The sequence below is a fragment of the Protomyctophum parallelum genome (genome assembly GCF_964188405.1).
Source record: "Protomyctophum parallelum genome assembly, chromosome: 14".
Classification (NCBI taxonomy): Eukaryota; Metazoa; Chordata; class Actinopteri; order Myctophiformes; family Myctophidae; genus Protomyctophum; species Protomyctophum parallelum.
In genome coordinates this window covers 8,439,496-8,453,227 of record NC_139709.1, presented here as the reverse complement: position 1 = coordinate 8,453,227, position 13,732 = coordinate 8,439,496, and the positions used below count along the sequence as shown (strand labels likewise).

Here is a 13,732-nt window from a genome sequence, read left to right as displayed (position 1 = left end):
AAAAAATTCTTCTAAATCCTGACAGTTTTCTGAAAAACTGTATTAGTTTCTGTATCAGTGGCGCTCAATATTTCATGTCAATGCCCCTAAACATTATATATCGACCCCCATCTGAAAATATGTTGTTCCACGCCCCCCCCCCCACATTTTCACGATTTTTCAAAAATAGCAGACCTACAAGCTCGTAGTGCGGCACTCGGTACCGCACTATGACCTTGTAGATCTGATATTTTTCAATAGCTAAAGTATAACATAATGCTTTACACATTTAGTGCCGGAAGTGCATCAAAATAGAAGCTCCGGGGTGCCAGAGTTGTCTGATCGCTTTTACTCTGAAAGCCATGAACCGGAAACACTTTCCTAAAAAAGTTGACTTTACTAAGTGACCTCACATCCCCGATCATCTTAATTATTTTTTTTACGCTCCAAAAAGCGTTCATATTTTGCGGGAGAAGTTACGGATGAGGAGCAGAAATGAAGCGCCAGCATATCGATCCATTCATCACCACGGAGAGCGCCTTGGATTAGGAGATACGAGTCATTCTTTCCGCCGCGCTAACATGGGAGTCAATGACAAGCTAATAGTTGCACAGAGCGTTAGCGTACGGAAAGCGAAAAGCCAAAAAAAAAAAAGGAAAAATTCTGAATATTCTTATCTCGCCCCGTGTCACTAGGACGTCGCTAGGACGTCCACAGACGTCGTAGGCACAAATTTTTCGGCATCCTTATGACGGCCTCACACGTTGTATGAACTGAAACGGTTAAACACCAAAAGGGGTTCCACACCCAAAATTCAGGACGGGAACCCCTTTTGGTGTTTTAAGCATTATGTTATTTTTTGTATTTAACCTTTTATTTAACCAGTAAAAACACATTGAGACGGAGTCTCTTTAACAAGTGTGAACTGGCCAAGAGGCAGAAACAAGGCCCAGGCCGTAGCGTAACGGTCTGGGCACCGGACTGGTGATCCAGTCGCGGTGTGCCGCGGGTTCGACTCCCGAACCCGACACGGCCTTTACCGCATGTCATCCCCCCATCTCTCTCCCGTTTCCTGTCAGCCTACTATCTGTCCCTTAAAAAAAAAAAAAAAAAAAAGAGGCAGAAACTAAATGACACTTCAGTCAGGGGCGTTACTAGCGCGACGCAGACAACGCCCAGAGGCAAGGGGGGGGCACACGGCCGCCCACCCGTGCCGTCTGTAAAATATAATTATAAACACATACATAAGTTGGCACTCACTGATCAGCCTACGTCGGGGGCGGGGCCCACTGACATCTAGTTACGCGTCTGACTTCAGTGCTACACATTACAGTACATGTCACATTGAGAAATGGGGTGGAGATTGAGAAATGGGCGTGCCACAGGGGGCTGTCCTCTCACCGCTGCTATTCAACATCTACATCCATGACCTTTCCGGAGACAAAATCCAGGCAATACGGCTACGCTGATGACCTAGCAATCATGCTGCGTCAACCAACATGGTCAGCAGTGGAAGACGGTCTTAACCTGGACATGAGCCCCTTGGCCGACTACTTGCGCAAGTGGCGTCTGCAGGTCATCCCACGACCAGGAATGGAAAGGTTATACTTTAGCTATTGAAAAATAGCAGATCTACAAGCTCATAGCGCAGCACAGAGTGCCGTGATACGAGCTTGTAGATCTGCTATTTTTTTTACAAATCGTGAAAATGTGGTGCAAATCTTTGAATATATATTCTTTCAGAGCGAACGTTTTTAACTAAAATCTTTGCTTCTGGGGGGTCCCTGGAAAAACATATTTTCCGATGGGGGTCAGCGGCCAAATACATATAATTCTGGGGGGCCTTGGCATGAAATAGTTTCATCCTAATCCTGGTCACTAAACTGCCTCCCCCTGGCCAGCCGGGGCGCCTGATGGAGGGGAAAGGAACTGGTTGGAATAACGTGTTCCTTCCACGCGCTACGTCCAACCAGGGAAACCCCCCCCCTGTCAGGTGTAAAGGAGCAACTTGGACACTCAGGCATGAAGGAAGCATGAGTTCAAGTCCGTTGCTCTCCCCTTGTCCCCCATATATGGGGACTAGGTTGGTGGAGGGTGTGTAGAGCCCAGGATCACATTAGATGATTGACACAGGGGTGAAAAATGGGTTACAAAATCGTGGGATAAAAAATATATTAAAAAAAAAGAAAAAAAAGTTTGAGAACGACTGACATAGAAACATGGGTTTGTCAGAAAACTGTCATGATTTAGAAGACATTTGTAGAATCAACCTCAGGTCTTAATATCAAATAAAATACCTTTTAGCTTACTTTATGCTCTGACTATAGTAGACCTATTAGCTCACAACACGTTGCCTTCACCAGTACGGTCCCATCACCTCAGGCATCAACACGGGTGTGAGTTTATGCGGTTTATAGGGTTTATGAGTTTATTGTGTGACTGTTTGAGCTCATGTAAAGTGTACTGTATATCGCCGGGGGATTTGTGTGTGTGTGTGTGTGTGTGTGTGTGTGTGCGTTATTCTTAATGGCTGCTATGTATACCTACTGTATTAGCTACGGTAAGGGCATAAGTTCATATGTTTCATCAGCTGCCAAAATGTATAAGCACTCAGGTGTTTCAACTGCCATGTCCATGCACAATAATGAAAATGATGCCTATTCAGATGTCACAGCTAATACACCAGATATTGTTATTGTTGATGAGGACAGTAGAGAAGTGACCATTTTGGAAGTGGCATGTACATTTGACCACAGTCTGGAAGAGGCATTCCTTACCAAGGTGCTTAAGTACCAGCGTCTTAAGGATGCTATTATACAGCTTGGCTACAAATGTAAACTACTTGTGTTCATATTTGGAAGCCTCGGTAATGTCCATAATTCAGTTGTGAGAGGCCTGCAGATTGCAGGCATGCCCAAGCCGAGAGCTAAGGCATCGGCAAAATTCGGTTCAGTGTCTGCAATAATTGGCAGTCGCTGTGTGTGTGTGTGTGTGTGTGTGTGTGTGTGTGTGTGTGTGTGTGTGTGTGTGTGTGTGTGTGTGTGTGTGTGTGTGTGTGTGTGTGTGTGTGTGTGTGTGTGTGTGTGTGTGTGTGTGTGTGTGTGTGTGAAGAGTGGGACAGTCCGGAGACGCACACACACACACACACACACGTCCCAACCTAAATATCCCCAGTGGTGGAAAAAGTAAGCGATTAATAATCCATCTTAAATGGATAAAGCCTTGGCCTGGAAGAGAGGTCATCAGGTGGTCCCCAACCTCCTTGAAGTAAAAGTCCGGAATTCAAAATGTACTTGAGTAAAAGTACAAAAGTATTGGTATCAAAATGTATTTAAGTACCAAAAGTAAAAGTAGTCATTATGCAGGGGAAAAGAATCAACCATGGTCCGAAGACCTGCAAACGTGATCGACATAAATTGAGGTCCTTTCTTTCTTTTATGTCCTCTGAAATTCCCTTATTCGTCCGAAAAAGGAAAAAAAGAAACGCACCTTGTGCAAACACCTTAACATTGTTGAAAATCTACAATGAATGGCGGTTCGTCGGTATCTCAGTGTTCCATTGTGCTCTGATTCTGAAGACTTCCAGATGGGCTCTGGGGGGCCACAGCTCCAGCAGGGCCACGGGCCCAGATGGAAACAGCTCACCTCACACCTCCAGTCATTCTGCATGATCTCCCTCGGGCGTGTTGGAGTCAAAGTTCTCCCCTCATAATTCCAGTGTTGACTGAATATACTCACTTAACTCGTGAGCTGGTGAAGTACGACTTTCCGTTCCTTCCCAGCAGTGGTGCAGGTATTATTAAGCACTCCGATTTGGGGCTTAAGCTAAAGTAACTGCGTTAAAAATGTGTGTAAAAAACGTAGTAAGTGTAAGTGTAAAAAACGTAGTATTGGCATCAAAATATACCAACCACTTAAACCCTATTTTATACTTAAGCTATTCGAACATAGTCGATCTACTAACTCACAACGCAGTAGATCGTGATCATAGAAATAATAATAATAATAATAATAATGTACTAGTAACTAGTACTAAAGCTGTCAAATGTAGAGGAATAAAAACCATAATAATTGCTCCTTCTAAACGAAGTATATATATTTTTTTTAAATACTCAAGTAAAGTCCTGGAAATTGTACATAAGTACCGTACTTGAGTAAATGCACTCAGTTACTTTATAGTTTACACTTTACACCATGGCCACTTCCCTGCAGCCTCCTTTCCTCCCAACCCAGCGCACACAAGACTTCAAATAGCCTTTGAAGTCTTGTGTATAACTCCGACTGATCACTGCAAAGACCGTTCATCTTTTACTGTTTCTGTCCAGAATCTTCTGTAATGTAATGTAAGGTTTGTACTGCGATCAATCACAAAGAAGCACCGATGCGTGAAACCAAACCCCGCGTTCTATACAGAAAGACAACACTAGCACACTAACAGACCCCCCCCCACCTCCCCTCTATCTCTCACACTCTGTGGCTTATTTGGCTGTGGATCCACGCTAAGGAGACAGGAGAGGAGAGAAGGACAAGACCTCTGGATCCACGCTAAGGAGACAGGAGAGGAGAGAAGGACAAGACCTCTGGATCCACGCTAAGGAGACAGGAGAGGAGAGAAGGACAAGACCTCTGGCATTCTCGGAAGGAGAGATTTCAATCAGCGGAAAAAGAGAGAGAGAGAGAGAGACTATGAGAAGGAGAGCAAAGAGGGAGAGGAGGAAAGGCTTCACCTCCCAAAAGAAAAATGGTTGAAGAATTGTCAGGGACCTCTGTGAGAAAGGTCAACTCCACAGCAGCAGTGGAAGCACATATGATTTTCCTCAGGACTTTTGATTAGTGAGTGCCAGAGCAAGCAATAGTAACTGTTCCAGCAAAATGCTCAGCCACCCCTCTTGAGAGAACAAGCAGTTTGTAACATTTTTAGTAAAGCAGACTCTACATTCGTTTTGGGATATATAGAATTGTGCTAATAAATGTTTCTTGCTCAGTATTTCTGCAAAGACAGATAAATGCAGCGCCCGTAGTGTTCCCACAGCGAAGGCCAGTATCACATTTTTAGACTGAGCTCTTTTCTTTCTTTGATATCATACTGTATGTCTGGCAGCCTTCGTTAACATAGCCTGGTACATCTAAAGACTTTGTCCGTAGGCACAATTTCCGAAATTGCCTGAATCCACTGTTAGAGGCTTTTAATGAGGCAACAAAAAGTGCAACTCCCTGTGGGAGAGTGGTCGGTCGTGGGAAACCAAGGCCTCAGCGGGCAATGCTCTTCTCTGGGTCCACTCCACAGCAGCTGCTGCCGGATGACTCCATGCCAACATTTTGCAACTTCTTGCAATTTCTCGTCCGTCGCGATGACTAAGGCCACAGCTATTCTGCATAAATCTTTCAGTTATGTTGTAACAACAGCTCATCTGTTCGCAGCCTCATGTGACCGTGAGGCAGAACTAGGGTCGATCAATCCAAGAAAGGAAACATTTCGTTCGATGTTCTCACCACCACACCCATATGGAACTGGGACTTTTCACGGGAGGTTTTTATATCTATTCGGAGGCTATTGCTCGTTTTCCTCTAGTAAAAAGCACAAGCGACCCCTCATGATATACACCCCCCCCCCCCCCATCACCACCTCCGTCATGGGGCTTTAGTGAACAGACTTGAACAGTAGACTATTGGCAGCATGAAAAAACGGCCACATTTTAGAAATAAAACGATCTGTGGACTCAAGAGGCAATGATGACCGTCAGACCAGTGTCTGCTGAAGTGTGGCCAGTTCTTTCCTGCTAATGTGTTGGTTGTGTGGAAGTGAGTTTTTTTTTTTAGATTCAGTGTTAAGTAATGAAACATTAGATCACTGCTTGGAAACTGTTCTACCCTCTTTCAGCGAAGCCAGGGTGGTGCTGGGGTAACCCTGAGCCTTTATACGCTCCGTCACTCCACACCCATCGTTCAACCTCTCCACCCATGACCCTTTTTATTCCATTCCTTCTTTCATACCATAGTTGTGCGTGTGTGCGTGCGTGCGTGTGTGCGTGCGTGCGGGGGGGGGGGGGACGCGGGCCCCACTCGTGACATCACGGCTGAGGGCAGTATAGAAGCATCTGGTCCAGGGTGTGGAGCCCTGCTTCGCTCCTCTCCATCAGGAGCCTGGCTCCAGCCATGAGTCAGGGCTCCTAATGAACACCAGACTCCTCACATCAGGCTGAGGTCACCCTACGGGAACCTCAGGAGAATGGTGTTGATGTGTACATGGTGTGTGTGTGTGTGCGTGCGTGCGTGCGTGTGTGTGTGCGTGTTTGTTTTGGTGAAGCTGCGGTCGAGGTCTCATTCAGTGTTCTGTTATAAACTAGGCCATGACGCGCAGAAGAGGACCACACAACTAAAGCAAGTGGAGAAAGATATAGCAACACTGCAACACTGCAACTTCCTAACATCAACATATGGGAGTGATAAAGAAAGTGAGTAAATCATTATCATTGAGGGGCTGAGAGAGAGAGAGAGAGAGAGAGAGAGAGTGGCGGAGAATTATGCATAACCAAAACCTGCATATTATGACACAAAATTCAGGGGTTTTGGGTTATGGACTCCTAGCAGCCTTTGGATACTGAATGACATGCAAAGCTCAGTGAATTCACCGTGTCCCCTCCTTGTTCTGTAAATACCCCGCAGCCATATGTGGTATTTTATCCCCCTCGACTCAACCTCCATGTAAACCAGCACTATGTGGGGGATTAATCTCAGGAAAGAGCACCTACAATTGCCTGCCATGAGCGGATATATACTAGTCTCTGGATAACCGGGTCACTCACACTATGAATTACACGGCTATCACTCTATCAGTTCTGTGTTTACACAGATGTTTGTCACACGGGATAAAGAATATAACAGTAAGTTGAGAAGGAAGCTGAAACAGACTTTTTGTAATCAAGGTTTTCATTTTCAATTACCCCCCACTTAATTTCCTGTTATATTACTAGTTGGGAAATCTTAAATTAACTGCATAATAATAATAAGAGAGGAGGCACATAATGCCATATCCTGTTATGGTCCAATTGTATGGTCTTTAACATCTTATTACTGTAAAATACGATGTGGCCACAACCAACCATAGACGCTTCTTGGCCCTCAGAATGGGTGGCATCATCACGCCTCATTGCACAGGAGCTTGTTTGCTTAATGTCTGACCTCTCGTTTATTATAGCCTACTCCTCATGAGACAATTTGTGCAATATACTGTACAATGAGGAGATTGTGTGTGCACCACGTGGGTCTTCACAGGGAAAATCTCCCCGATTCTAACTTTGACACAGCTGTAAATAGCTTGAATTACAGTGACTCAACAATTTACAGGTAATAACATTTATATGCAGTGACTATTAGAGCCCTGTCACAGTCGCTACATCTACCACAGTCTATGCCCCCAAATTGTGGAGACTTTTACCTTATATATTACAAATGCAAATGGCACCAGGTGCTCTTTCGTGAATTTGGCTCCGGTAACTAAAACCAACATCAAGTTTTGAATAGTTCAACTATATAGCCCATCTACATTGACACGTTGTAGATTGGCTATTTTAACTATTCAAAAATGTTTAGAAAAATAGGAAAAAAGGCAAAGAAGTTCAGGTATAAGGGGTTTAGCGGTGACAAAAATGGAGCCCAAGAGCCCTATTTCCGTCCATGATAAACCCCTTATCCTTAAACTACTTTGACATTGTTTTTTAACTAGCCAATCTACAAGCTCACAACGTGTCGATAGAGCCCTAGGGCTCCATTTTCGTCACCACTAAACCCCTTATCCCTAAACTTTTTTTTTTTACTATTCTGCAAAATAAAATATATATACCGGTAGACAGTTAAAATGGCCAGTCTACAAGCTCACAATGTGTCAATGTAGATTGGCTAGTAGTTGAACTATTCAAAAATGATTTTCAAAATAGTAAAAAAAGCAAAGAAGTTTAGGGATAAGGGGTTTAGCGGTGACGAAGATTTTGCCCTTAGGGCCCTATTTTTGCCATGTTTTGGAAAACATGGCAAACTACAAAGTAGTTCAAAAAGCCAATCTACAAGCTCACATGTCGATGTAGATCGGCCCATGATGTCCATTTAGACTGAGTGACCTGCTGTGGAATTTACTGTTCTTATAGCCAGGTAGAAGACGACTAAAAGACTTTGATCTCGCCGCAAAGCGGGTGCCTATGGGCTATAGTTCCAAACATTGCTCCTAGGCAGGAACTATCCCATTGAGATAGAATGAGCACTTCCGCATTCCATTGTTACAATGGGCGTCAACGCTAGTGTCGCCACTCTCTTTACTAAATTACTCTGCTATTAGTCTGCTAAAGTCTAAAGGCTTTTGATATTTCTGTTGTATGGGGATCAAAGACTTGGTGGAAATGAATCTTTTTCAAGTACACCTTTGTTGCTATTGAATTGTGTGATTGTGCTGATGTGAATCTGTGTCTTCTGAGTGGCGACAGCTGTGTGACAGTTGTGACAGAATTGTTGTTATTGACGGTGTTGGCATGCCATCTAGTCAATCATGTGAACCTACCTACAGTAATGAGTACTAGTAGTATGTGTATTCCTTTTGTTCAGGATAGAATCTCTCCCCCCCCCTCCCCTACCCCCCCCCCCCCCCCCTCTCTCTCTCTCTAGTGCCATGTCCTCATTTATAATCATCTGCTATTTTCTTTAAAAACACGTGACTGCTGTTCAAGCTAGAGGTTTTGAGCTCTGACATAATGGACTTCTAGTCTTCTACTACTAGTACTTTAAGATATGCTCTCATTTCTCAGTTCCCATTCGGTTTAGTATGTTATAGGTATAGGCATGTTGGTGGTGAGAGGTCCCTACTACTGTACAGAACCTGTAGGCAGGGGGCTCATGGGACCACCACTGACCTCTGGCACACATGAACACAAGGCCACACTCTTGCACACGCTGTTAAATATTAATGCAAAGTGTCACGTAAGACATTTTTCGACTCTGAGTCAATGTCTCAGCGGCCCTTGGCAATTTCTCTCATTATTATCGTCAATAACGTCACGCCAGACATGTCGGTGATGTCACCAAAGCATGACAACACCGGGGTGTAACTCACCTGGCTCTTTGGCGCTGATGTCTCTCAGAACATGCTTGGCCATCGCTGAGAGCTGTGCCTGGAAGCTCTGCAGCGAACCCTGCAGCGAGCTGATGTCACCGGTCTGAGTCCCCAGGGTGGCGTTCATCCTGTGTACATGGTCCCACAGGTCTTTCAGTCCTTGGACATTACCAGAAACGCCATCGGAACTTCCGCCTACCCCCTCAAGTCTCGTCAGGCGTCTGTCTACGGCAGAGATGCCGTTAGAGACATCCCGGGTGTTTTCCTTACATTGAGCCAGTTCAAATGTCATCTGGTTATTGAGGGTTTCTAGTCTGTCCCTTAGTCCATCCAGCTGTCTGTTGGTCAGTTCTGTCTGGCTGCCGGGTACTGTGCCTGATGTTGCCCCGTGCTCGCTGCCCGGGGTGTGCTCGCTGCCCGGGGTGTGCTCGCTGCCCGGGGTGTGCTCGCTGCCCGGGGGCCCCGGGGGGCAGCGCAGAGGAGAACACGTGGAATTAATTTTATGTAGATCCTGGCTGTACTTGTTCAGAGAGTCGCCTAACACATTAACGGTTCCAGCCAGACCAATCACATTGTCTTGGAGATTAATCAATCCTTTCTTGAAGTCCTCCATGCTCTTGGTGCCTTTCTGATGCTCGGCTACCTGCCTGTTGATAATGTCCTCCAGTGTCCTGAGCTTGTCTGAGTTAGCGCTGACGTCAGTGTTCAGAACGTCCAAGTTGGTCCTGCACAGTCTCACGTCCTTCACTACGTTTTCTAAACCGGCAGATGAGGTGGACGGACTAACGGAACCGGCAGAATCCCCTGAACCCGAGCCTGAACATCCTGCAGAGCACATCTCTCCGACGGCGTTGACTTTATCGTCCAAGCCCTGGATGAGGAACTTGTTGTTGTTCACCTCTGCCTGGATGGCGTCCATGGAGTCGCCAAACATGCCAGGGAAGGAGTTGTTGCTGATTTCTACCAGCATGTTGGTGAACTGGTCTTCCATGTTGGTCAGACGCTCTTCCAGTAGCTTCCGAAGTGCTTCCGTCTCATCCGCAATCGCGCGGGTGAGCTTCTCCTCGATGTAGAAGCAGTGGAGCTCTGCGTTTTGCTCTGTAACATTGAGGCGCTCTTCTAACTCCTCGATCATGAGCGTGTAATCGTTGTCGTTGTCCTCCTGAGGCCCAGCAGACAGGTTGGCCAGCTCGTTGTCTATGCGGACATTTAGAATCCGGTGAGCTTCTGCGATCCGGTCGATCTCGCGCCACAGGTCTTTGTGGTCACCGTGGTCCTCTTCCTGTTTAGGTTTAGTGGGACCAATCTGCCGTCCAGTCCGTACAGGTCCGTCTGCGGCGGCCATGTCCAGACGCAGCGCGCGGATCTCCTTCCTCAAGTCCGCCTCCTTGGTGTTGACCAGCGTGGTCAGGCTTGCCAGGTTTTGGTCATTCCCCTCTTCGCAGGTCTTCTCCAAAGTCTGGATCCTGTCGTCGCAGGAGTTCCGTAGCGTGGCCATCCTCTCGTCCATGTTTTGATTCACGTCCGCTGTCAGCTTCTCAAATTTGTCGTCGATGTAGGTCTGCAGGACGTCGAGGTCGCTCGGAGCGCCGCCCTCCCCGTGCACGGCCGGAGCCTGAGCTTGTGACGCGTCCATCAGCAGGCGGATCTGCCCCTCGTGGCTGGTCACGGTTCCTTTCAGCTCCTCCATGGCCTCGTCCTTACTCTTCAAGGCCTCGTTCATGTCGTCCAGCCTGGCCATCATCTTTTCTACACCCCTCTCTCCGGCCGCTCCTCCTCTGGTGGCCTGATGCCCGTCCAGCATGGCTCTGCTCTCCTCCGTGCCCGTAGCCGAGGTGCTGTCTGGCGGACGCATGTTGTTGAGGAGCGTGACCAGCAGCTTGTTGGTGTCCTCCTGGAGGTCGGTGCGGAGGTTGGCGGTCAGCCCCGTCAGGGCGGCCTGCAGGTCGGCCACGGTCTGAGAGAGGCGCTGCACTTCGCTCTCCAGAACGCGAGTCTTGTCTGCCCCGCCATGCCTCGCCTCTTGGTGTCCCGCCTCTCTCCGCTCTGACCCTGTAATCCAAAATAAACAGACAAAACCAATTGTGAAGCAGTTTACTGATGAACAATTCGGTTCAAATTCAATTCATATGATCATTGTGCCAATTTTGTCACCTTCAATCAACATGGGGTCCATATCTTGGGCAAGTCTTTATTGTGAATTAATTTAAAAATTTATGAAAATACAAGCTACAAGCTCCCTTTGTGTTTATAACATGAGATAAGCCGTTTCATAACAGTGGGGGGGGGGGGGGGTGTGCAGCTAGAGGATATGACATGTTGGGAACTTGGCATGGAAAGGTCTAGGAAACCCTGTCCTAGTAACTATCAGCTATCAGTTGCATATCAGTTACTACAATATCAACGGAAATGTCATTTTTCATCTAAAGAAATCACACCCTTGTGAAGTGGGGGCCCTCTTATCATCATACATCATCCATCATGCACCACATTCCGTGCTCAGCCAATCAAATCAGCACGTTTGTGGTACACATGCACAGACACACACAAACACAAAGCTGGATGTAGGAAGGGGCTAGCGCCCCTCAAAAAGGGGGGGGGGGGGGGAACAGTGTGAAAAGCCAGGGCCCGTTTGACGGTCCAGTTGATATCTTACTCTGTGAGTGCCTGGCGGTGGTCTGCCCAGGGATTGGCTGGTGGTGCGGCTGTGTTCCCTGTACTCTCTGGCGATTGGGCTGCGCCTTTAAATCCTTACAGTCTGGACCTTGGTGCCCAGGGCAGCATCTCCACTCCAACTCTGTGACGGTCTTGAAGGCGACCTTGTATGTCGGTCGGAAGCGCGTTTGGTACCTTTGGGACGAGGAGACCACACAGCGTTCGATTAGTTAATTCATTCTAAAGTTAGTATGCATTTATATATTATTAATTGATACCATAATATTTCACATGCATCGATATTATGGGCAAAAAGAAGCAATAAAAGTTGCCTAATATGTATGCTTTAGTTGTATTCTTTTTGTAGCACATTATCATCATGAACATGTCAAGCCTCTTGCCAAATAAGGCAAACCGTTCCCAGCAGAAACAATATAGATGACATCACGTCCTTGAAAGCGAGCACAGGGGTCGTTGGTGGAGCATCTGGAAAACGGATTATGCCTGAAAAACTCTTCACCTCTGCCTCTAGTCCTCGAATGGCCTCTTGTCAGATAACGCTGTCCTATCTTGATGGAGCTGACAAGAGGGGAATTCACAGATCATCCCCAACGTGCACACAGTGCAGTGGTGGGCCAGTAACGAAGTAGCCTTCAACCAGTATTTTCCAGGAAGGGAAGAAAAGACATTATGAATTAACCATTTATGCCCCGTTTCAAATGTGTTGTGGAAATAGCACGCTGACGAGCATTTATTTACAAACTCAATTGATGGCCTATGCGTCGCAGTCCCGCCCCCTTTCATGACGACGCCAGGCCCAGGAAATAATTCCCAATGCATTTTTCCATAGACATTTCAAAAAGTATTTATTTAAATACCTTTTAAGCAACCTTTAAGCGACCTTTTAAGGTATTTAAAGACCTTCAAAGCCTACTCGAGTTGTGACAAATCATGACAACAAACAAATAATTACAGAGAAGGAAAAACAACAACAAAAAGTGTTGTAACCTGACGTTTTTTTCTTCTTTCTAATTATTTGTTCTGCCCAAATAATGTGTTTGTTGTCATGATTTGTCACAACTCGAGTTGGCTTTGTACGACGCTTTAAAGGTCTTTAAATAAATTAATTTTGAAATGTCTATGGGAACTATAGTAAAATACGCACATCACTTCGTGGAGGTGCTGGGTTCAAAAAGTAACATATGAAAAGAGGAGGGAACCCGCACACTCATGTGCTCCAAAAGATACATTTATTGACAACGTTTCGAGCCAAGGCTCTTCATCTGGTCAAACTCAAGATGTCAGTGATCCACCCACTTAAATAGACACCGTCACAGTCAGTGGGCGGAACCAACACAACATGGTCATTAGATCAATTAATGAAATATCATTAAAAACAGTGTTACAAATTTCTCAAATTACAAAAAGTGGCTGATGGGGAAGTCCTCGTTCATTCCCCATCAGCCACTTTTTGTAATTTCTTTATTGTATGCTGTATATATTTTAATTGTTGGCTAATTAATAATACCTGATTATGTGAATCACTGTTTTAGATTCTATAATAATCATGATCGTCCTTTTGCTTACTCCACTGTGGTGGATTTGAGAAATGTGTATAACACTGTTGTGTTTGTTTCCACCCACTGACTAGTAACGTGACCCGTGGGTGTCTATTTAAGTGGGTGGATCACTGACATCTTGAGTTTGACCAGATGAAGAGCCTTTGGCTCGAAACGTCGTCAATAGATTTATCTTTTGGGTTCCCTTCTCTTTTCAAAATGTCTATGGGAAAAATGCATTAAGAATTATTTCCTGGGCCTGGCGTCGTCGTGACAGGGGGCAGGACAGCGATTCTCTATACGTGTTCGGGAGAGGGAATCTTGGTGATATCACTGCATGTATTCCTATGGGATGGGGCTGCACATGTCAGGACTACGTCCTCCCAGTGGGGGCTCCTCACTGGCAGGTGAGTCAGTATAGGATACAACAGTATGTCCT

At 45.9% G+C, this 13,732-nt stretch overlaps 1 protein-coding gene across 1 annotated transcript in view; it reads right to left on the bottom strand.

Moving 5' to 3' along the window:
* The window catches only part of emilin2a (elastin microfibril interfacer 2a), a 33,431-nt gene that overhangs the window by 16,537 nt on the left and 3,162 nt on the right, over positions 1 to 13,732 (bottom strand). The window contains exons 3-4 of the mRNA XM_083781212.1: positions 11,736 to 11,929; positions 9,080 to 11,131 (exon numbers count right to left, since the gene is read on the bottom strand). Coding sequence (XP_083637338.1) covers positions 9,080 to 11,131; positions 11,736 to 11,929 — 2,246 coding nt within the window. The remainder of the gene's footprint in view (positions 1 to 9,079; positions 11,132 to 11,735; positions 11,930 to 13,732) is intronic.